General features: G+C 35.5%; 1 protein-coding gene across 1 annotated transcript in view; it reads right to left on the bottom strand.

Annotated features, from left to right (window-relative positions):
• Positions 1-9433: 9433 nt before the first annotated feature.
• LOC118194681 (actin-binding protein IPP-like) overlaps positions 9434-25731 on the bottom strand; it is a 34914-nt gene continuing 18616 nt past the window's right edge. The window contains exons 3-5 of the mRNA XM_035365854.2: positions 22957-23325; positions 17534-17874; positions 9434-10637 (exon numbers count right to left, since the gene is read on the bottom strand). Of these exons, the coding sequence (XP_035221745.1) occupies positions 10288-10637; positions 17534-17874; positions 22957-23325 (1060 nt within the window). The 3' untranslated portion in view covers positions 9434-10287. The remainder of the gene's footprint in view (positions 10638-17533; positions 17875-22956; positions 23326-25731) is intronic.

Consider the following 25731-nt stretch of genomic DNA (forward strand, 5'->3'; position numbering starts at 1 on the left):
TAATTGTACTGTGCGCTGTTATGTGATATAAGTTATATCTAGAACAGCAAATAATTGACTGTAACATAGGACTACATTTTAGAAGAAAAATTTTGTGAAGGAGTTTATCGCTTGATAATGTTAAATAGAAAGCTTGGTAAAACATTAAACGTCTTCGGAATATTTCTCAAGGGATTCGGTCTCCATTTCCGAAATGTATGGATAAAGATCCAGAGAGGACACTCAGAATCAATGGTGTTTAATTACTTAGACAGGTGATGTGTCAGCTGTTAATCAGCTTAATTACCTTAATTAATTAACCTTAATATTATATTATTGTAGACATTTGATTATTTTGCAAAAAAATTGTAAACTGTAAATTGATTTTATTTCCTTAAACCTAGTCACTTTTGGCTACTGAAATTCTCTACATGTAATAAAAGAAAGAGTTTGTCTGTGTAGCGTGTGTCTTGTTCTTCCTTGCGCGTAAGCTAATAGACCCAGAGCTACGAAATTTGGTATATGTGCATCTAGACAAGAGCTAGTAGCGATTTTTTTAAAAATTCGAATCAGATTTCTTTCTTTTATTTTTTATTTATTATTTTTTTTTTTGATGAAATCGAATCATTTTGAATAGTTTCATTCTTTTAAAAATGTGCTTTTGGCAACAGTTTTTCGTTCAGTGCTTTGTTTACTGGACTGCTGACTGTTGAAAATATGAGATAAAATATTGCTTATTTTCTTTTGATTTTTGGACGCGCAACATTCACATCACAATCTTCTTATTCCGACGCGCATCTGTTTCGCGAGGCACAACAGAAAGAATTTCCTTTTTTTTTTTTTTTTTTTTTTTTTTTTTTTTTTTTTTTTTCCCTCTCTCTCTCTTTTTATTAGCTAATGGCAAAGAGGTTTGTATACTTTGAATTATGCCATTCACAAAGCACAATTTTGATTGGTTATTGCTCTGATGATAGTTTCATTCTTTTAGAAATGTGGTTTTGGCAACAGTTTTTCATTCATTGCTTTGGATACTGGACTATTTTCTCCTGAAAATATGAGCTTTACTGCTTATTTCATTGTAATGTTTTCATATTATGTTTTAATTATATGTAATTTTAATTGTATAAAACGTTTTGTATGATTTTTTTAGGAAATAAAGTTTTTGACTTCCTTTATACCATTTGAATTCTTAAGATTTTGCAACGGGAAGTTGGTTAATTTATTTATTAGGATAATTAATATTTGTAATAAGGGATATTGCTTATTTCATAGTAGTTTTTTAATAAGTGATACATTTTCAGTGATTTTTTTTATAAATTTGTTCTGCAGAGTAAAATTCTGTGCTGGTTTTAAATTTAATGTTTGATGTTCCCTTTAGGCATTTTTAAGGTACATTTAAAAGCCAGACGAAGGCTGGCCGCGTAGCAGCTAGTATTAGAATAAAAGAGATCAGCGGTTACAAAACGACTCTAAATCCGTAATCTTTGTTTCGTCTCTGGCTCAAGGAATAAATGTTACAGAGGGTTAAAGATCCCACGATGTATTTTTTAATTAACGGTATATTTATTAAAAAGAAGATAACGTACAGCCTAATGCTCTTTACAGTGGTGATATCTGTTTTCACTTGGGGTTTAAAGCAGCGGTATTTGAGTTTCCAAGCTCCGTGGGTTCTGAGCATTTTGAAGTTCTGTAAGGTTAAGTTGTTACTTGAATATATCAAAGAGCATAAAAGCTGTCTATTTAACAGCAGGAATGCCTTCGTAGAGGACTTCCTGGAAAAAATATCGCTTATATTCATGAACAGGCGCTCACTTGTCAAAGGAGTTCTACATAAAAGACAGGATGAAACGGAATAACAAATTTTAAAGCAAATTGTAGGAACACAAATAACACTTTCCTGAAGTTTAGGATGGAGTAGTCTTACATAGATTATTCATATACAGGTTTCTAAAATGATCTATCTTAACAGTTGTGATATATTTCTTAATAGTGGTAATATTAATGCTGTTGGATTTCAAAGAAGGTAACTAACTAATCTCTATATCACCGCTCGTTCAACTAAGAAATTCGGGGACTGGCACAGAGCACCAGTAAGAGTCACCCAGAAGATGATTTTTCACACACCTGCTGGGCACAGGGTCCCACGAGACACCAACAAATTTTTAATCTCCCTCTGCTAAACACTCAAGTTTAGCGGACCCACCGCTAAACACGGACCAGTCAGAACCACCGTCCCGGTCGGACCAAGACCACGGTGGGGCGGGCTGATGACAACTTGGAGCGATGACTGGCCGTTAATTATGGCTACTTGCCAGCACTACACGGGATGCCCCTCTCCTTAGGCTTTACATGGAATACCAAGGACAGCAGTGATCAGACTCTCAATGGTCCAGTTTGCTATTTGGCTACCAGTACTCTGGTGGATGAGGACTAACACCTCACGGCCCATGAAGAGCGAGTATAGACTCATCCCATGAACCATCGGGAACCGCCAAGTTCATAAATTTTATACCCCCGTGGCCGAGACTGTCTAGGTACAAATCCTAGCCAGTACTTCGCAGAGTACTCTACGTCAACTCCGGGGGGTCAAGGAAGGTAAAAGACACAATTAGCTAAAATAAGGAGAATTTGTGACCTGTTCCATTAACGAAACATTAAATTAAGGATAAGCTATACGTAGCATGTATAATAAATTTCAGAACTCCTGTGCTAATTATTTACACCCTTCTAACTGGTTCTTCTTATAAAATTAACATTGTCATTACTAAGCACTTGAAGTATTATGATGATGTAGCAATAGTCTAATATGATTCCATACGTTGGTAAGCATTATAAGTGTGTGCAACTGTAAATCAAGTTCTATAACTTTACGGCTATCCAATTTATCTACTATAAAATAACTTTTTAGGTCCACTAAAATAGTTCCAGTCTTATTTTAGAGGAGCTGACTAGTCAAATTACAGCTGTAACCTTTCAGATATTTGTGAAATATCATCGTGACGAGTACAGACCATGATAACAGCAAATGATGGGCTGATTTGCTGAAGTAATGTAATACTGAAATAGCACAATGCTTTTGATAACATGATTGTAAAATATTACAATATTTTTTACTAGATGATTTTTCTCCATGGTAAATATAAATTTAGGTCATATTAACTGATCAATGCAAACACGAGGTTCTGTGTGCTTAAGCAATCTTAAACAGGGACTGTTCAATGACATGGTACATTGTCGTCAATGAAAAGAAATTTGTTACCAAAAGCGCAATGAAAAAAAGAGAACACAAGACAATAGGACTTCTTTAATGTATTATTGAGCAATCATAGTAATAGTCACAAATACATGGTAGCGAGTAAGGCCACTGACCATAATACCGGCCCGTACAATGTTATTGCATTTTGGATATAGGTTCCTTTCCTGGATATTTTCTGGTTAGGTTTGATTTATCTGATTTTGACAAAGCACTCGAGGGCTACTTGCCTAAAAGGAGGACTTTCTAAGGGAAGCGAACTGATATACAAGTTGCACATGGTAAGAACACAAAAAGACTCATGCAGCCAACCCTTTTATTGGGATTCGAACCCCGAACCGAACTATTAGTGTTTACCTACTTTACCGCTGGCTGCTGGTGAGCAAATATTTTCTGAACGATAAGCACGCCTACTCTGACCGCGATGTCATTATATCGTTTACAGTCCGATGAGAGAATGAACCTGATCCTCATCTGAGAATAGTACGCAAAGTCTTCTTCAGTTCAATTGCGATGCTGGCAACAATAAATTCATTCGCTACCTGCTGGCAGGGGGTGAATCGGATTATTTTTGCTGATAGGCTATGTACCTGTCTTACATCTAACACGACCTCTCCCGTGACGCTAGCTACACGTTCCTGGTATTTTGATGCGTTCCAAGGTCATTACAAAGCTGTAGTTGTTCCAGGGTCATGAAACGAAGCTATTGAAGTCCATGGTAACATATGTTATATTTCGGCCTTCTCCAATCTTCCAAAGATACAATCAAGGGTAAAATCTTCTAGGTGATGTAGGAAGTAGGAAAAACACACCAAAACTTTCAAGATCGCCAATTAAATCTTTCGCATAAAACTTTCACGCGGTACAACTGCCCGCCCGACTCAAATCCTTTAAGTTTTTTAACAACGCTATCAGTGAGAACAGCACAGGAAATGAAAATTTGCAAATGAACACCTGTTCTTACTACATCCTGTAATTTGCCGCCCAGTGTGGTGGTTAGGTGGCATTGTGGTAAGGGAGCCAATTGTGATATCGAAGGGTCCGGGTTTGAATTCCGGATAAGGCATGGATGCAAATTCTCTGTTCCCTTATAAGAGGTAACACTCGCCGCTTATTAAGTGCCTCCACAACAAAATGGCCACCACTTCCTTTGAAGTAGCCAATGCTGAAATGTAGGAGACTGCCGTTCGATCAAAAAACATCCTGGACGTTTCTAATTTTCCACATTTTGCTTCCTTTCATTTTTTTGATTACTAGGGGGATAGCGTTGTTCGTCCTTAGAAATTATTACCTTATTATTATTATGAAGTGTGATGCAAAATCCGGCACATTGTTATTCTTACCACGTTACGTAAATTTTCACGCATGACTGCAAGATTGCACTAATTGCGCTTGTAGCCACCTTTCTAAAATAATGTAACCTTTCTCAGGAACGAATATACCGGGTGATCAAAAAGTCAGTATAAATTTGAAAATTTAATAAATCAAGGAATAATGTAGATAGAGAGGTAAAAATTGACACACATACTTAGAATGACATGGGGTTTTATTAGAACCAAAAAAAAAGTTTAAAAAATGTATGATTTTATGCATTTTTCAAACTTTTTTTTTTCAGACCTCAGTCCGTGCGATTATTGGCTTTGGGCTACCGACTACAGCTATTGTTGAGGAATGATGGTGAACATATTGAGCATTTCCTGTAAAGAACATCATCTTTGCTTTGTCTTAATTTGTTATGCTAATTATTGCTTTTCTGATCAGATTATTGCTTTTCTAATAAAACCCCATGTTATTCTAAGTATGTGTGTCAATTTTTACCTCTCTATCTACAATATTCCGTGATTTATTAAGTTTTCAAATTTATACTGACTTTTTGATCACCCTGTATCTCCATAAATTACAATATATGCTTTTCTTTTTTCTAACAATGCAGGTGCACTTTCTTATATATCCCATCGTTGCATTATGCTGAGAAAACAATCGGATCTTCCATTCCCATTTTTTTTTTTAAATATTTCACCTAAAGCATTTATTATTTTTAATACAAAACTGAAAATTAATCAGAATAAACTTCTGATTTTTAAACGGAATGATAATGAGTTATTGAATCTCAACTATGCGGTTTTGAGTTACATGATTAAGAAATTAGTAAAAGTTGCTTCCATATATTTTCAGTTAAATCAGTATAAGTATTTAATATTCCACTGCTTTATATATTGTTTAAACTAAAATAAACACGAAAAGTTTGCATGCCATTTTATCTGATCTTTGAAATCTAGTGTACATTTAGATCTTATTTTTATTTCTAAATGTTAAAGGTGTTCGAATAGCTAAGGTCAAGAAGTATTTTTAGTTCACCTCGGAATTTATTCCCAGCAATAAAATGAGACGTTTTCCTAAACTTTCATTCCTCTTTTCTTCCCTTGTGTAACGTAAATGTGTGACAATTTCTCTCACAGTTCTCAATGAAAGCATCCGTTCTATCTGGTCACCTGTATGTTTTGTAACAATCGATTTATCCAAGTCACTTTGAGCACATTTTGCCCTTCTTCGACATACAATATTTTCTCATGCGAGTATTCTTCAAACCAGTATAACACAATACATTTTAGGCCCTTTGAAGCTCTACCAATTATTGAAGTAAAACTGCATACTTCTCCGTGCGTTTGAACGAATGTATAAGAAAATTCCACATCGATACCGTTATAAAAATTGAACTAGTTTTGTCACCTTTAGAGCTCTGAATAAAAGAATTTTTAAAGATGCTAATAATCTTATTTTTTTCAGTTTAGAATATAAAGATGCGAATAACTTGGCACGCTACGTAACATGAAATTCCTCAACGAACTGTAGCTTCAGATATTACAATGCTGCTGCTTAATACAGCATGCAAATAAATTGGTCTCGAAATAACACGTCTAACAACTAAATGGGGGTATAATGTTATTTTCCAGTTATATGCATTTTCATAAAACCCGTACGATTAGTTAGTAGTTTATTTAGCATGCGTGTAAAAGCACAATTATTTTATTTCACATACATATGTGGTGATAATTTTTTAATTCGTTGCAGATAATTTTTTAATTCGTTGCAGATAATTTGATATTTAGGTCGTACAGAAATAAGTGATACAAATGCTGTCACAGAGCGCAATACAAATTTATTAACACAAAATTGATAGTGCGTCAGTTAGAAATAATCCCCACCCATGTCAATACACTTCTGCCATCTGGCTTGGAGGTCCCGAAGGGTTTTGGTAAACCAGTCTATGGGGGTGTTGGTGCACCACCTGTGGACAATTGCGTGCAATTCGGCAGAAAATTCAGCATGTTGGCCCCTGACTGCATACTTCATGTTATCAAGCAAGGCGTAGTCCTAGTCTTGGTTCGAGGTCCACCCACTTTGCACTCACATTTGTCATCTCCAAATCACCCTGCACAATCGTCTGCAATGTTCCTTGCCCAAGCCCCGTTTCTTCCTGAATATTGTTGAACGTTAGGCCCCTGTTCGCCATGATCAAATTGGACACTGCTGCCACATTTTCTGCTGCATGCGATGTTACTGGTCGTCCCGCGCCGACACCTTTGGCTGCGGTCTCCACTCCACTGCTGAATTTGGCCAACCAATGGGATCCGGTACGCCTTGAGGGTGCTTTGTTCCTGCATAACGACACCCTGAGACGATGGATTTCACTAGCCTGTAGTCCTTCCTTCCATAGAAACCACGCTGTCCCTGATAATCAATCTTCCATCATTGCTGTCCACGCACTCAATGACGACGGCGAAAGGGACGGCGAAAGGCTGAGTAGCTCACCCCCTTTTGTCGCGTAGGCAGAGTACGAAATGGCGTAGCTGGATTGAAGCGGTAGTTATAGTAAAATTGTTTGATAATCTAATTAGCTTAGAACTACACGCAATCCATGCAGAAGGTCGAGATGACATGGGGAGACCCCAAATCCGATTAAGATAAAGCACGCTAAAGCTATTTAAGGAACGAGCTGCCTTCGTTAGGATTTTCTAATGGAATTCAGTTAGAATTCACTTTGCGCATGGGGAAAACCACGATAACTCCCAGATCATTGGCCAAGATTTGAACACTGGTCGTTATGTTCAGTCATCTTACCCGCTCGGCTATTGGTAAACCTCACTCAAGCAGGAAATCACAAATCCCTTTACAAAACAAACTAAAAATCCTTGCCATTTTATTAAATTGTATTTTCCTTACAAATATTCGCCCCATATAACCGGAATCGGCTGTGTGAAAATATTTTGCTCACTAATATATGCTCTCATTTTGATTAATTTTTAAGCTTAATTTATTAAACTTAAAATATTGACTACGAGAAAGCAGAGGAAATTATTTAAACTATTAAAGATTTAGTGTTGTAGCCTTTCTTTTTTTTCGGGGGGGGGGAAGGCCTGATGTATATGTAATACTTATAACAAAATTTTATAGTAAACAAACAAATAAAACAAAGGAATGTAAAATTCTCAAAATCGGAAGCTGCATTCCAAAAATTTAAATCAAATATAATCCAAATTTTTGTCATTAATTGTATAGCTAAATTTTGTGTTCAAGATCGGGATTTTTTTACGGATTTAATCCGAAATACACGGGTTTATTAATTCACCATAAAAGTAAGTTAGTTCTCTCTTTGACTACTAGATGGCAGCACGAACTTAGATTTCTAAAATTCTGGATTGATTGTTTTAACCTTCGCTCAGTAAAATTAGGTGAATGATTCCTCGAGATGATTCTTATTACATGATTATTGCCTTGCTGAAAGATAATGGCTGTAGAAATCTGGGAACTTGGAAGTATTGTTAGTGAGCTGGCTGCTTGTTAAATTATTACACTGTTAAAATTATGAAATACTTAAAGTTCGATTTCTATCTAGAAATCTCTTTTGCACTGAAGATTAGTTTTTTAAAATTCATCTCCAGTTAAAATATTAAATTTTGCATTTTATGAATTTTACAGCAAATAACGAAAATTATTTCCGCAGTCAGGTAAGTTATTATGGACACATTCAAGTCTTACAGTTTTCGAGATTACCTGCAATTAATGTTTCAAGCAACATTCAGAAAGAAATTTGAATTTCTCTTAAATTAACTTTCAAATCAAGAGAACAAAGCTATTACTAAATCAGCTTTGAAATACCGTCTACGAAAATATTTTTTTCTCTTTATTAGGTGAAGAAAAGTGCATAACTGCTTTGGGATATTGACTGTTATTTATCAATTCTACACTTTTTTCTGCTAGCTCTATGACAAATGAAAGCATAAATACGATATTTTTTAATTGTCTGCGCAGGTTTTAAAGCAAACGTACTCATTTAGCCAAGCACTTTAAATACACTACCTTAGTTATCATAGTACAAAAGGATTTAACGAAATATTGAATATTACACTGATAAATGGTTTATCGATGTTTTAATAATTCATCTCGTCGACATATCTGTTGTTTAAGAGATTTCATTTTCAGGTGGTTTAGTACGAATTCTAAAGAATCAGCCACTTGATGAAATTTTTCGCTTATGTGCATCTCCGTGTAATAATATTCAATGAAAATATTCTGTTAAAAAGAAACATAGTAACTTTCAGAAACAACCGAATCCATATTTAAAAGGATTTTCTGAAAAAAACTTTTATTTATTTTACTAATTTTATTTATGAATCACAAGAATTGACAAGGGATTAAGGTGCCCAATTGCCAAATCTTGGTGATGATGTATTGCCCACCACCTTTTAGTTCGGGCGCCATTGTAGAGTCATTAGGTTTTGAAACAGAAGATGTGAAAAATGTTCAATGTCCTCGCCGAGACTCGAACGTGGAACTCTCGAATACGTGCCAAGTGTGCTACCGTTACACCATGAAGGCAGGCTGGAAGGAGGGAGAAAAATCTCATAAATTAAAGTAAAACTTGCGCTTTCTTTATTGAAATTTAAATCCAGACTTTTCAATTTTAAATCAATTCCGGTAACTCAGTAGGGAAATTAAACGGGAATCTCTTAGCGTTCAAAAGCAAGTACTTTTTAGAATTTGACATGGATTTCCCTACTGCATTTTTAAAGTGATATTAAGTGAGGATATCCACCACATTTTATTTAAAAACATATCTAAGTTATAAATAAATCATGATGCAGACTTTTTAATGATCTATTAAAATCTACTTCGTTGAAAGTAATGAAATCAAAATCATAATTTCAAACTTTTTAATAACTGGAAATTATTGGATACAAGTAATTAAGTAGGCAGCATAAGAAACAACACGAAGATATTACAATTGCTTCCAAATATACAGTAAAATTTTGCCAGAGTAGGACAATGAAAGCATAAATTAAAACATGTGATATTAAAACCCTTCTAAAACGAAGAATCCTTAACAAAATTTTGAACATCTTTTGATAATACAAAAGTCAGTTTCTAATGTTGAATAAAAACAGATTCCATTTCGCTGGAAACAACTTAAGCACATGCATAAAATCCGGCATAAACTTAAATAAAATTCATAAATAATTAGCTTGTATATAAAAAATTTGATCTGAGAATTATTTGCACACAAATCTTAATTTTATACAACTTGTATTAATTCATATAAATCGTAAATTTTTAATCATATGCTAATGTCATTCCTTTCATTAAAAGGCCATAGTCCGCAAGCTGTAGTCTTTGCCATATGCAAAATTACCATCTTCCATTAAAAACTATAGTCCACATTCTCTCTTTTTTTACAAAGTTTTCCATGGAAAGTGTTAACCACTCAAGTCACTTATAAAGCACAAGTTAAACAATTAACATATGTTCACTTTAGTGAAGTCATTTTCGTAATTTTATATAGTCTCAGGTGTGATAAACTCTTCACATAGTGAATTTCCGTCTAAATATTTTTCATTGTAAGCGTCAATTAAAACTATAAACATCTTTGTAACAAACTTGTCTCATTTAAAATGCATAACGAAATTGGACTTTTCTTTAATAGCTTTAGCGCTGCATAGATATGTTTCAGCTAGTACCCGTATAACTGCACAAAATGGTTGGTAAAGCTTATAACATTATGACTCGATATCGTTGCAGATTCTCCTTGAAGGCGTCGCTGGTAATAGAAACAGCTGAGTAATACCATAACACTGAGAGAGTGAAGTAAAACCAAGAGGTCCAACGTCTGTGTACACGACCGGTTTTTCTTGAAGCGTTTTCGGCCACTTGACATGCAACATACTGTAATTAATTTTAAATACATAATTGCTGAACGGATCCACTCTGACTGGATATGGAAAGAAAGCCGCTAATTCTCTCCATGTGTAGTTACCTGATTTACGACCATCTGTCCAAGGTAATGAGTTGAAATTGAAGTGCAAAACTGTCTTGCTTCCTTCTCTTCCCAGGATCAAGGCCGAAGTTTCTAAAGAAAGGTAACATCAGTCAGTGAGTTATAAATTAGTATAGTAACCAGTTATACGTATAAGCTTCAAACAAAACACTCATTCTTGAGGAATACAAGGAACTCTCATATATATATATACAAGAATTTTTATGCTCATTTCTTGCAAACAGTTCATTGCGATCATGCATGTTTAAATGCAGGCATTACAAGATATTGTAATATTTACAAGCATTCAACTCCTCAAAAGAACGGAGCATAATGATTGATTTGATTAATTTAAACCTTTGAGTATGAATTTAAAAACAAATTTTACCCCGTTTACTATCCAGGTGAACAAAATACACTCTTAGACAAAAAAAAAAAAAAAAAAAAAAAATGGCTCACCAAGAAGGAGTTATCCCAATGGGACGAAAATCGGTAGAAGTGATGTACATGTACAAAAAAACAAATGATTACAGTTAGAGAAAAATTGGATTATTTATTGAAGTGATAGAGCTTCACAAAGTGAAAAAGCCAGTAACGCGTTTGTCCACCTCTGGCGCTTATGCAAGTAGTTATTCGACTTGGCATCGACTGACAGAGGTTGCTGATGTTCTCCTGAGGACTATAGTATCAAATTCTGTCCAACTGGCGTTAGATTGTCAATATCCCGAGCTGGTTGGAGGGCCCTGCCCATAATGCACGTGCTCAATAGGAGAGAGATCCGGCGACCTTGCTGGCCAAGGTAATGTTCAGCAAGCACCAAGGCAAGCAGTAGAAACATGTGCAGTGTGGGGACGGGCATTATCTTGCTGAAATGTAAGCCCAGGTTGCTGTGACATGAAGGGCAACACAACGGGCCTTAGAACTTCGTCGACGTACCGCTGTGCTGTAAGGTTACGACGGATGACAACCAAAGGGGTCCTACTATGAAATTAAATGACACCTCAGATCATCACTCCTTGTTTGTCGGCCTGTCAGCCGGAAGACAGGTTGGTATCACACCGCTATCCGGGGCGTCTCCAGACTCGCCTTCGCTGGTCATCGGGGCTCAGTTCAAAGCGGAACTCATCACTGAAGACTATTCTACTCCAGTCAGTGAAATTCCAGTGCGAATGAGCCCGAAACCTCTGCAAACGGGCTTGACGTTGTACAGAGGTTGGACAATGGTAGTCAGCGCAAGGGGCGCCGTGACCTCAGCCCCCTTTCTGGGAGCAATCTATGAATGGTCCTTACGGTCACAGAAGCACTAGTTGCACGTACAAATCGATGATAATGATGCATCTGGGGTTGGGAGTGCCCCTCTGACGATTGCTCGGTCTTTACGTTCTGTCGTTTCTCTAGGCCTACCGCTTCCTTCTTGACTCTGGGTGCGGCCATGGTTCACCCATTCCTGCCAACATCGTCTAATAGTGACATCGCTCCTGCTCAAATGTCGAGCTATTCGCCGATAAAACCAACCGGCTTCTTTAAACACAACTACACGACCCCTCTCAAATTCTGACATCTGCGCATATCGTTCGCACACCTGTATGCGAGACATAGCTACTGTCTACCAGAGTACACGGAATGAAATTCGTGAAGAATTTATGACCTGGAATCGTAATTTCTCCTCTTAAATATCCTGCCAGTTGCGCAGATCAGATACATTGTAGCAACAATCGTTCATTCATTGGCAGCCAAAATGTAAAATTTTGCATTTTCCGTCGAAACCTGCATGCATATCAATTTGTGTCCAATTTGCTTTATATCTTCTCGGTGCGTCTATTTTTTTCCCTCTAAGAGTGTATGTCATAAATAAGGTAAATTTAGCATTTGGGATTTTTTTGAAAAACGGTTTTCAATCCAAAGGCTAGGATACACTATGTCCCAGCCGTAGTTAATTGTAGGATCAACGTGTCCCACACGTAGCGATCGATTATACTATAAGCACAACTATTATTCTGGTAAACTATTATTTAAAATAGATTTTTACATCGTATGGTACAGGATAAAGCATTCTTTGCATAACCCAACATTACATATTGGGCAACTTATATTTGTTATTTTCTCTATGTTCATTTGTGTATAACGAGCCCAGCGGCATTTTGATTTACCAATTATTGGAAAATGATCCCCAGCATTCAGAAGATTTTTGGCAATCTTCGACACCACTAATTTTTAAACTGAAAACAAAATGAGGGACAGTTCTATATCTTCCGTTCTACTGGAACAATTGACGAAACTCAAATTGAGTTTTTCCTGTCTCGAAAACGGGTCATAGGATATACATTAGATTTATATACAACATTGTTCTAGACGGATTTTGTGTCAAAATGTCTACACTTTTTCTGGAAAGGCATACCAATTTTTTTGCATATTATGATTCTGCGACTCAAATTATGCCTAAATATTAAATTTTGTAAAATTTGATGCGAAAATTACGGAGCAATTCAAAAATGTATCTTGGCGAATTTTTTTTTTTTTTTTTTTTTTTTTTCAGTTTTCGCCAAGAATAATTCACTTTGTAAACTTAATTTATAACTACCTCTTTTCCTTGAACACAAGTCAAAACGTGCCAATATACAAATTCAAGCATATTTTTGGAAATTTTGAATAAAAACTAATTTTTTACTGCTGTGCTTAGAAATACATCTAATTTAAGATAATGTTAAACATTTTATGGGTTATAATTCAAAAGTTTTTATTTAAAAATAAATGAAAATGTACGAATTATATTTGGATTAAGGCTAAATTTTGATTTACAAAACTTAGCAGTTCGGCATTATTTGAGTCGTAGAATCGAAATATGGAGAAAAAAATGGGCATGCCATTTCAGAAAAAGGTCCGATTTTTGTGTCAAAATACCTATATTAAAAGAACCCTATACAGAAATCTAATACATATCCTAAGTCGTGCTTTCGAAACCTGAAAAACGCAAGTTGAATTTCGTCAAGCGGCCCAGTAGAACGGGAGATAGAGAACCCCCTTTTTTTTTCCCTGAGGGACTATTGTTTTCGTTTGGCGATTTTGCGTCGGGTCACTCTGAATGTCTGTTTCACTTTTCAAACTATTGCCACCAAATATTATCGCCCTGTATTATATTTGAAGAAATTAAATAATGAATCTGCATAAATGTATATTTCTCGCATTGTGATAAAACAACGGTACCAAGAGCCATCGAATTTTGAATGACGTAATCCTACTGCGAATATGGGCATGTGGAAGACCAAATTTTAAATTTGGAATTTGTTTTATTATCGATTTCATATTTTATAAAACTTCAACGAATTTTTGATTAACAAGCTCAATTATTTCAAAGCGAGCAATGGCAACATTGTACAGAAAAAAACATTTTTATCTCCAGCGCGTGAGACTGTATCGGAAATTCTAAAGATATGCTCAATTTAAAATTTTGCGATATTGTTCTTGAACTGAATTTTATGGTTTAAGTGCGAAGAACATGATATTTAACAAATAAAGGTAAGACAAAATGTTAAAAAAACGCCCCTTTGGACGTAATTTAAAATTTTGAACCTTTCACAGTTTCTTTTTTTTGGGGGGGGGATCAGTGTACATAATACTGGTAGAAGTATAATTCGGTGCTTGAAGTATAATTGTATTTTCTGCATGCTGACAACACCCTACTATGTTCTGATACCCTTCTTAGTCACCAAACGCCAGCAGGGCATTTTCTGAGAAAATTTAAGTAACATGCGTATAATAAACATCTAGAAGGAAAGGTATAGTTAACGATTTGCAAGATGTTTATCATTAATAATTAGCTGATCCATCGGACAGCGTGCTCAATATACTGTCAGAATTCTTAAATCTGAATGCGTATGAGATGCGAGAAATCGCCACAACTTTCTCATTGACACGAGATCCCAAATCCCTTGTTATTAATGTTAAATATCCCTTCACTAGAAAATTATGCATTTGCCACTACACGTTCATAGGTTAGGTTAGTTGAGTATGGTAAAGCCACGCAGGCTATGTGATTAAGAGGGAGAATGTCTTCGTGGATGACTGAGAGAAACTGGTTCGTATTCAAGTTGCACATGGGGGGGGGACCACTAAAACAAAATTCACATAGGGCAACCACAAAAACAGTTCAGCCACTCGGTCGTCTAGGTTTGAACCCAAAGCAGCTCGAATATCCAACCAGTGGCCACATCACTGAATACTGGTTTCTCGGTCCGGGATTCGAGTACCGGCAAACGGGCTGGCTGCATGGGCGTTTTCGTAGTTTTCCACATGCGAAATGTGTATGCGAGCCACTTTCCCTTTAAAAGTCCTCCCTCTCCTTGTAATGATTAATGGCGGAACACGTAATTAAAAGGAAAAAAAAAAAGATAAAAAATTTAGATTCTTCAGATTTTAAATTGTCCAAAGGGGCTTTAACATTTTGTCTTTTACTTTCATTTATTAAATATCACGTTCTTCGCACTTACAACCATAAAATTCAGTTCAAGAGCAATATCGCAAAATAATTTTAAATTGAGCATATCTTTAGAACGTCCGATACGCAGTCTCATGCGCTGGAAATAATGTTTTTGTACAACGTTGCCATTGCTCGCTTTGAAATCCTCGAGTTCGTTAATCGAAAATTCGTTAAGGGGAGTTGGAACTCCAAAATCTTCAAAAAATTGTGATTTCTTTTTTTTTTTTTTTTTTTTTTGCATTTTCAAATTTTCTACACTTTTATCTTTCTAAAAATACCATTCTTTAATCTCTATGAAAATTAGAACTGTAAAAAAATCTAGTTTTAATTTGTCATCTACTGCTTTGATCAATGAGGATTTTTATATAAAAACGCGTTTTTCTCCAAACGTGATTTTTTTTTATACTCGATGTACCTTTTCTCAGGAACTACTGCTCACAGGTATCTAAACTTTTTATGGCTTATTTATTAGGTTCCCTAATATTTACCGAAATGAGCTTTTTGTAATAAACTTGGAAAAAAAATTTAAAATTTTTTTTGTGTGCGAAAAGTGCTAAATTTTACTATGCCTAACAAAATATCCTGTAATTTACTCTAAAATTCAAAATGTTTCAGAAGCTCATTTCAGTATAATCAGATAGGTATACTTTCATTACAGAAAAAGTTTCAAGCTTGTATCTACAGCAGATTTTGAGAAAAGGTACATCGAAAATGGCAAATTTAACGTTGTCGGTATAGGGGTTTCTGCTACCCCTTAAGGTTTTACAAAATGTGAAATCGATAATAAAACAAATTTGGGCTTTCAGGTGCTCATATTCGCAGTAGGATTACGTCATTCAAAATTCAATGGCTCTATTTACCGTTGTTTTATTACAATGCGAGAAATATACATACACTTTATGCAGATTTTTCATTATTTAATTTCTTCAAATATAATGCAGGACTAACATTTGGTGGCAACAGTTTGAAAAGTAAAACGGACATTTATAGTAAACCAACGCAAAATCACAAAACGAAAATAGTCCTTCAGGGACGAATATGAAGAAGGCACAAACCATCCCAGTCATATTCAATAAGTCTGATATTCACCGAAAAGTGTGGGTCAAGCACTGGCATGATGGAAGACAGCACGTCGATAATTTTACAGTGTCGAGCATTTTGCTTCAATTTCTGCTTTTAAAACTGCTATTTAGGAAAAGTAATTTTCCGAATTTATAGTCCGATTTGGTGACAAAAATTCATAGTGTGAAATTCCCTTACAGTACGACCACACAAATACCCCCTCTCGATGTTACTAACGGAGGCTCTTTTGGCTTACCCCATGATCTTGTAATTTTATTGTCTAATATCCACTTTTCATCTCCAGTAAGGATACACTTCAAAACGTAAGCTTTATTGTTTTCATCAAATAATCACATGGCGAAACTCGAACTAAGCTTATTCTGTTTTTTAAAATATAGGGCATTCATCGAAACAGCTTACATATCAAAAACTTGTTAAATATTAACGAACCGTATTTTTAAAAATATTTGGTCTGTCTGATAGTTCCTTAACTGTATAGGGGAGATTTTCAGCGTTTGATTCTTTTAATCTTTTAATAGCTCCTTGTTTTCAAAGCATGGCCGTCCAGAGCGGTCATCATATTCAAGGCGGAAATTTCCATGAGTAAACTTCTCAAACCGCCTTTGAACTACCATCAGAAACATCACTTCGTTCATATTTAGCACACATTTTAGAAACTGTCCAACTAGAATTTTTTTTTCTTTTTTAAAATAAAGAGCGTAATGAGAAAGAATATTTTCGCCGGTTTAGCTGTCTGCATCCGCTTCTGTAATTACTGGATTCCGTAATTGATTTACTGGATTACTGGATTCCGTAATTACTGGCCTTCAAAATTACTGGATTGGAAGAATTGAATTACTGCAAAATATGCAAGAACCATCTGCTTAAAGAGTGGGATGCCTTCGTAGAGGAAATTTTAGTGGAAAATGGATACTATTTAGATCACAAATGAGAGAAGCGGAGACATCTACAGAGCCAGTCCTTTCACCGGAATTTGAACCCGGGACGAGTTACCAGTGTTCAGAGATTTTACCACTTGGCATTAGTGGGCGGTAGCTCTTCAGGACAATGTTTGGTCACGTGATATATTTTAGAGAGAAAAAAAACTCAGCATTTATACCACCTCTCTGGAGGGAAACGCAACTTGCAGTAGTACTATAATGTAATAGTTTAGTACATTTACTATAGTTTACCTGCAGAAGAAAAAAAAACTTATGAATTAAGAATTTGGAGCAGATCGTTACATATTTGAGCAGAATATTTATATTATATAGGGAGTAAAAAGTTATCCCAAAACGTTTACAAAGAATTCGACCATTATTTCTGCTAGAGGAGCATAGACATCGGCCATTATTTCTACTACATCTTCATTCTTAGCTCTGTCATCATGCAACGATACCATATAAATAAAAATTAAGTATACATATAATATTCTAAGAGACATACTTACCAAAAAAAGAAATATCCATCTGAAACATGCCAACTATCTTAAAGCCAGCAATAAAAACGTGACTTTCAACATTAAATTTCAGACATTCAATTTGTCCTAAGCGACAGTTTGGTTCCGTGTGAAACGCTCCAAGTTCTACGATGAATTTCAAGGCTTTAATACGAGTTCGAAGACTGGCTGGAAATCTGAAATATTTTCTGAATCGTCCAATATCACTGTATTTTTCCACTAAGTGAATCGGAACAAACGTTCGTTCATTGTGCGGTATGTTTCTCCAAATAATGTACTTAAGAAACGGCTCCATCACCGAAAGGATATTCTCACGAGTTAGCTTCATGCATCTACAAAAAGGTGAAATTAAATTTATTACTCCGATGAACATGTTACGTCATTGACAATTACTGAACAATTACTGAGTCAGTTATTGTATATTGTACTTATTGCATACAAAAATAATTTTAAAAAACAAAGAACTATTCTAAATGAGCCAGTAATTAGCCTTAAAACTTCTTTGAAAGTAGTAAACACAGAATATTTCAAAAGGGTTCTCGTCAATAATTGGCCGTAAACTCATGGCTCCAATAATTAATAATCCATTAAATAATGTAAGTTTCCAGGTTTGATTTAATTTGATTAGATTTGATTTTGGCAAAGCAAGTAAGGGTTATCTGCTTAAGTGGTTGGAAGTGTTCATGAAGCATTTTTAAGGTAAACCGACTTGTATCCACGCTGAATGTGGGCACATCACTAAAATGCTCTACAGCTATTCCACCGGACTAGGACGTACCTGGAGCGAAGGCACTATCCCTGATCGAACAAGAATAGGGTATTCCTTAATTATGTGAGATATAAACAAAAAATCAATTTTAACAGCAATTTTGAAAATAGTAACAGATTTCAAAGATTTGGCTAAACTTGAAGCTTAAAGAAAATAACTTCTGAGATTTGGTACTATGCTGGGTAAAAATAACTGATAAAATGAGCTCGTCAAAAATCGGTAAAAAATAACCATCTGGTAGGAAGCCGTTACAGCTATTCCGTTCCCCGGGATTCGAACCTAAGTAGACTACTATCGTTCAGCCACTTTACCACACGATTATTAGTGGGCTTTTAAATTATAAATTGGAAAAATTTAATTACTGCAAAGTATTCGAAGAGCTATCTGCTTAAAGAGTGGAATGCCTTCGTAGAGGAAATTTTACAGGAAACTAGATACTGTTTGCATTACAAACGAGAGAAAACGGAAAAATCCACAGAGCCAGTTCTTTCACCGGGATTTGAACCGGGGACGAGCTACCAGTGTTCAGAAATTTAACCGCTTGGCATTTGGTAGGCTGTATGTTTTCAGGAAAATGTTTGGTCACGTGATATATTTTAGAAGGGTGGATGAAACTTAGCACTTATATGGCCTCTCTGAAGGGAAACGAAACTTGGAGTACTCTTATTATAATGTAATAATTTATTACATTTACTAAAATTAATAACCTGCAGAAGAAAAACCTATGAATTACAAATTTTAAGCAGATCGTTACATATTTTTCCACTGAGTAAAAAGTTATCCTCCCTGGAAAAAAGAAACGTTTATTGAGTGTGCAGAATAATAAACATTGTGATTAAACCATAAGCAGTAAAATAATTCCAATTTAAAACAAAATTAAAAAGCAACAATTAGTTAATTGTATCATACTATATAACGCAAGTTAATGTTTAAGCAGTCAGAATAAATGAAGCTTAAATATTACTTACGTATTATTCCATCGACCGTGAAGCTGTCACCAAAAACCATGATTTGACGCCGTATGGATAAGTGTAATGTAACCGCACACTCAAACATCTGCACTTTCGTTTGATGTAACCTCTCTAAGCAACCCTTTCCTTTTTATGAACAATAATATAAATTAACTGTTCGTGCTACATTTTTTCTATCAAACTGAAAGAAATGTTAGATCTGCCTTCTACACAGTAGTAAGCAGTGGATTATTTTCCGAGCTATGGGATCCTATTTTCAAATCAATAATGGACATTGATCCATCAATCATAACATCCTATCATTAATGGACATGATATGATCTATACCAAAGAAGGGCAAAAGGTTTCGGTCGCGGGTCAAAAATTAAGAAAAAAGAAAAAAAGGTTGGCCAGACAAGATAAATTTTTCAAAAGTTTTAAAAACAAGATACAAGTATTACAATTTAAATATGGTAATGAGATTGCGATTTCATTTTTAAAAATTCTTATATTGAGGTTCGAAGTGAGATGTACTGATTCTAAGGAACGAGGCTAAATGCTCATCTGTCGGTATATATTTCTGAAATAATTCTTTTTAAAGTTTATAGCTGAAAACACTTGCCAACATATAAAAAGATAAAGAAAATATAAAACTGATTTTCTGGGTGTCAGACATTAAATTTTGGAAACTTACTTTCGATAATGATTTGTAAAACTAACTTTGGAATATTTAGAAACAACTCCTTGAAATGATTATTAGATTGCAACTCAATTAATTCAAGCTGTAAATCTGAACTCACAGCTTCATAATTTACGTTGAAAGGCATGGTGAAAATATCCAAATCTGTCTGAATGGCAGTGAAATCTTGAAATATTCATTCGAAATCAAAATGCAGTTTTCTCAAGTCATCTTCATAATTCTTAAGCTTCTCTTCATTTATTGAGGGTAGTGAATTTAACTTCGGGAAATGAGACAAGTCATTCTTAGCTAGATGTCCAGCAAACATATTTAAGTTTTAAGTTAAAATAAGTTTCTCCTAAGATTCAGTTTTTTTTCTAAGAGGTCTAATTCACCTATATTGGATTCCCATATGTCTGCTCCCCGAGAAAGAGATAACCCTTGTTGGGGCCAATGTACAGCTATAGCAAGCAACGAACTTCCGCTTTTAACACTTTACCGATTGAAAGCTGTCTGTGTTTGCCATTTACGACAATTTATGTTTTGTAAAATAAAGCGTAAAAAGATCATCAGTCCTTTGAAAAAAAAAAGGAAGAAAAAATATTTAAACAAAGTAGAAAAGAAGATGGATATATAATATATAAACATATATTTCTTTAATCTGCCCCGGACCGGCAATTAAAATTATATTCTCGGGCCAGATAAAACCTTCAAGTGGACCGTAGTTTGGCCGCGGGCCGTTGTTTGCCTATCCCTTGTCTATATTCTTGAATTCTTAACATAGCTTCTGGTAAAACTGGACAGCCAAGAAAACATTAGAAATCGAGTAAAGCCTTTTTACGAAACTCAAAAAAATAAGCGGGTCGAATAATGGTTTATTAAATAAATAGGTTTCAGTTTCAAATATATAAATTTTCTATCTGCATTACCGGTACCTGCTAATACATCGTTTAAATAATAAACTGAGAATTTGGCAACCCTAGAGGCCATTATGGATTTTCTAGAAACACGATCCTCCTCTGTTAACGTATTCTTTTGGGGGGATGGAGACGCCGCCTTTTTTATTTCGAAGTCAACTTCTGCTTAATCAGATCAAGTGCAGATCTACATTGCTCCATATCGTTTGGCAGTCTTCTCTTTGCAAAAATTCTTGAGATATTTATTCTTCTCGTGTTAATATTGTATTGTTAGCTGGTGACCTAGCATTACTCATCAGAATGGCTCAATTTATTGTTAAACTAGGTTTATTAACGAACTATTTACATATTTACATGCAGCTGTATACTGAGGAATCATCAGATCGCCTTACATTCGTTCGCACGCTTCTGTCTGGCACTTCAATTTTGCGCCTTCCAACGGCACCTTTCTTACAGCGTCATCTATCGGTGCTTACAATATTTACTGCTAGAAATAATACAGTATTTCGAAGTGTATCATATTTTCTTAAAGTTTAACAAGTGTTCCATTGCTAATGTAATGAAACTATACATGATTTAAATGCAATATCTATAGTAACCGCCAAAGTGTTAGAATATGAACTACGAACTGGTATTGAGAGAAGCCATTATCTTTTTATTTAACAGAATTCATATGCAGGTGGAGACAATAATCTCCAGCGGCATCAATGCACTTTTGTCAATGGGCAAAAAACTCATTTATACTACATTCATGAAATTCAAGTGCATTTGCTAAAGATGAAATCCTTCATTGCTCATCAAGTTGATACATTTGGGCAAAGCAATTTTTGGGTAAAAAATGACTGAAGAACTGAAACAAAAAATTGTTTTCTCTTGGGAACATCTCAGAAGAGCATGATGAAAGAGATCTATTTTCGTATCCTGAATTCTCGATTTGCAGTATGGTTTACGGTACTGTATATAGTTGAACCTGCCGCATGTGTTAAAGCAATAGGATTCTATGTTTTTCAGAAGTGCTGGTTGTTTAAGGGAGGAGCTGCATCGTATCCACACGATATACAACTGCATTTTCGCTTCGCCTCGTGGAAAGAATGATGAATAACAAAAGACAAAACCAGCATACTGCAAACAGTATTTTTTTGGATGCAATTACATTTTAGGAGCCTTTTCCTGAAGTACCATTTCGCAACGTTGCGCTGATCGTGGACTTGCCATACAGTATCCATTCGCTGCCAGTCTTGCAAAATTTTTACTTCTTCAGGAGTCAAATTTACATATTTTATATAAATATCAAATTTCTTAATGCCGTGATTTATTTTAAGTGATTTCTTAAAGCACTCATATACGAGCTTTCCTATTTTTGCTGTTTTGTCAAGTGCAATGAAACAGTTTGAAAGTGCACAAATAGGTCTAGATGACATCTTGTAATTTCGATCCGATTCGATGAAATCCTGTTATTCAATCGAATCAGTGAAAAAAGGATGATAACCACAGATTTCGTTTTGTAACCTTCCATTTCGTGAGCGAAATTTTCAAACAGAAAGTAATTGGATTTTCAGTAATTCATCTCCCACCAAATGCTTTGTCAGTTCATATATTTATTTTTAGCTCAACCGCTGCAGAATTCGCCAGTTTGAACACTTAAGAGATAAAGCCACCTTAATTTTCCGAGTTCAAGGACTGACTGTGATGTCGTTATTATTCAATGTCCAATGCTTGTTGAACAAATAGAGTTTAATCGCCCAAGTATGACACTGTATCATGACGCAAAAAATTTATATGGACCTCGGCGTCTGCTTTCTGTACAACCAGTAATGTATCATGGCATAAGAAATTTGTATTAACATCAATGTTTGCTTTCTCTGAAACCAGAAGAAACCAGATTCAATAGCCATTTCATTTGTAATAACCCAATATAGTTCCACCATAAGGTACTAGCGAATTGTTGGTGTATTGGCAGATGACGGGGAATACACTAATGAAATATATCATGGAATCTGGTATTGAACTTGAAATGGTAATGAGCATTCTGTTAAAAGAAACCGGTACAGATTCGGAAAATAATATTTAGTAATTATGCTTTAAGGCAAGAAAATTACCTGCGACAGCATTCATTAGTTGCCCATTCTTTCAAGCACGACAGAACAGACCCCTCGTTCTCCATGTTAAACCACCTGTGCTTCAATATACGTTCCATGCTCTTTTCTTTCAAACTGTAGAAATCCTCTGTGGTTGAGACAACGAATGCACCATCTAAAATCAGAATCTCGCTTTCCGATTTCAAATTATCTAATGCATATGTTTGAGATAATTCATATAGCGTGCAAGCGTTAGAGAAACCAAGCCGAGCAATAAGAGCTATTTCGCAAATATTAACCAATGGCTGCACTCTGTACTGGTGTGATAGCTCCAAGAGTTTCATGATAGCAAGCCATTCATTTAGTTGCACAGATCCTAAGTAAATATACCTGCAAGTATAAAATAAACTTATTAATGCCTTTCCAAAACCGAGCTCTAAGACCACTACATATACGAAGGACGTTCAAAGATATTCATCAGCTAAACATTTTATTGAACGCAGTGAAACGCCTTAACTCTACATTTTTCTGTATAGCGAACTGCAGTTGTAACACTCTTATTCCACCCTCAACAAATTTTATAATTTCGGAAAATAAAAGCCTTAACACGTTAAGCGCACGCGTATTTCTTAGGCAATCCCGTTCAGGCCACGCGCGCCGCTTAAAAGCGCTCGTATTGTAGGGCCAGTGTTTTTTATAGCAGTAGAAGATAGTTTACGTTTAGAACGTGATTCCTATAGGCATCCATTCAATACGTTATGCGCCAAATCTGTTTTCTTTGTTTGGCCAACTAGATAACATTTTATCGAAATAGATTCGTGGCCGGTGTTCTCTTTACAACAAACCAGTTCATTGCAGTTCTTGGCCCCGTGCAGACAAAAATTTTCTTTAAGCGTCAAAATGTCAGTTCGAGAGTGAAACAGATAGCAGCAATGAAATTATTCTTGCTAGAAAACTGCCCAGAGAGAATGTATTTTTATCATCTTCTGACGACGAGGAGGAGATTGTTGGAGAATGGCATGACCCGAAAATGGCGGCCTAAACGGAAAATCTAGTGCCAGCCACAGATGGCTGACGCGGCCTAAACGGAAAGTCAGCCACAAATGGCTGACGTGGCGCTCAACGTGTTAACTGCTGGATTGACCCGTTCTTGTACGACGTCAATAGTTTCCTCAACAGATTTGAATTTCCTCTTTCCTAAAACTTCAAGTAGACTGAAAAGATGAAAGCCAAATGGTGGTAAGTCTGGACTATTTCCTGAGGGTTATATAGGGAAATCTATTTGAGCTGTTGATTGAAACTAATCATTCTTGTTTTAGGCATCAAAATACGTGACACCTGTTTAGCCTTCACCTCATTAAATTTAAAACAATCTTGAACTAATGTTTCGCAGCTAACACTTAAGCTCCTTAGCAATGTATCTAACACTGGTTCTTCGATCGATCCGCTTAACCCTCCAAACGCAAGATCCGTGATTAATGTGATCTAATTTTGTCCTGAATATACGCAGGGATGTTCTTATTGGAACTTGGATTTTCGCTGCGATCGGTTTTGCAAGAACAAAGGGTATGAATTTCTTTCTGCGCTTTTATGAATTTTGTACCCGCGGCCAAAGGATTAATGCATCAGTGACAACCGGTTTGTCTTCTTCGGTTGAGAGTTTTAGTCAATGAGCATTTGGTTTTACTTCAAATCTAAACTTGCCCCTATAAAAGACAACAATCATAATTCTAGATTGAGAGGTCTCCAAAATTATGTTTATATCTGAAAACCAGCAACACTTTTTCAAAACATAACCAAAATTCTACCCGCTACATTCTATGGCCTGTTATCCCCACATATAGATTACAACTAATACAGGTGAGAAAAAGAGAAACTAGCACTACTGTTGACAAGTTCAACACGGTAGATGCATAAGTCCATTCCATTCTCCACTGGGCTACAAAAAGACATTCATTCGCTTCTTTATAAATCAATAATACCTCACTCATTCATTCAATGAAGTAATCAACATCTTGGATAATGACGGCTTGCCACCGCTTAGGTAAGAGTTCAATGCACGTACTGTAGAAAGGATGTGGGTTCGAAATGAAGAAATCTGTTATCCAGTTAGAGAACTTTGAACACCATGAGCTTTTGTCCCAGAATGTTGTAAGAGAGAGAGAGACCGGAAAAGGCGGTAATGAGAAAGGCGATAAATGTGTTGGAAGAGTTCATTTTACTCTACTTGACACTCCATGCTAGTAAGCGTTGAAAAAGGTCAAAATGAACTGTTAACAACGGTCAAACTCCAGGCAGAAGTGAAGCAACTGATTAACGAAAAACGAAGGTTTAACAATGCAGTGTTCTCAACCCAATGAAGAACGGACTTACGCACCGACCCAATATTTGTTAAGCGAATCATAATTACTTTGAATTCCTTACAGAAAGGAGCAAGAAATTTCCTTTTATGTTTGAACGTCCCTCGAAGTAGGTCACTAAAATTGCTCTTGCCATATCATACGGTTGGTTTGACAATAATATTAATAAAATTAAAATCAGAATAACAGCACTGAAAAAGAGACAAATACAAAAATTTATAAAAATGAGATTTTATCAAATTTTTAATAAATTATTTCTCATTTGGCAATATTTTTCAGAATATGCTTACATTAACTTGAAGACTATCGTCTCTATGTAAATCCTAATTCTTAAATGAATAGCTAGGTACGCTTTCGTTACTGAAATATGGTAAAGCGCGTGAGGGCTGTATTCTAACAAGGTAGGTCTTCCAATCTTAAACACTTTTTCCGAATG

This window comes from Stegodyphus dumicola, chromosome 8 (assembly GCF_044657685.1).
Source record: "Stegodyphus dumicola isolate Sdum_Otavi_A_Nest chromosome 8, ASM4465768v1".
NCBI classification, from domain to species: Eukaryota; Metazoa; Arthropoda; class Arachnida; order Araneae; family Eresidae; genus Stegodyphus; species Stegodyphus dumicola.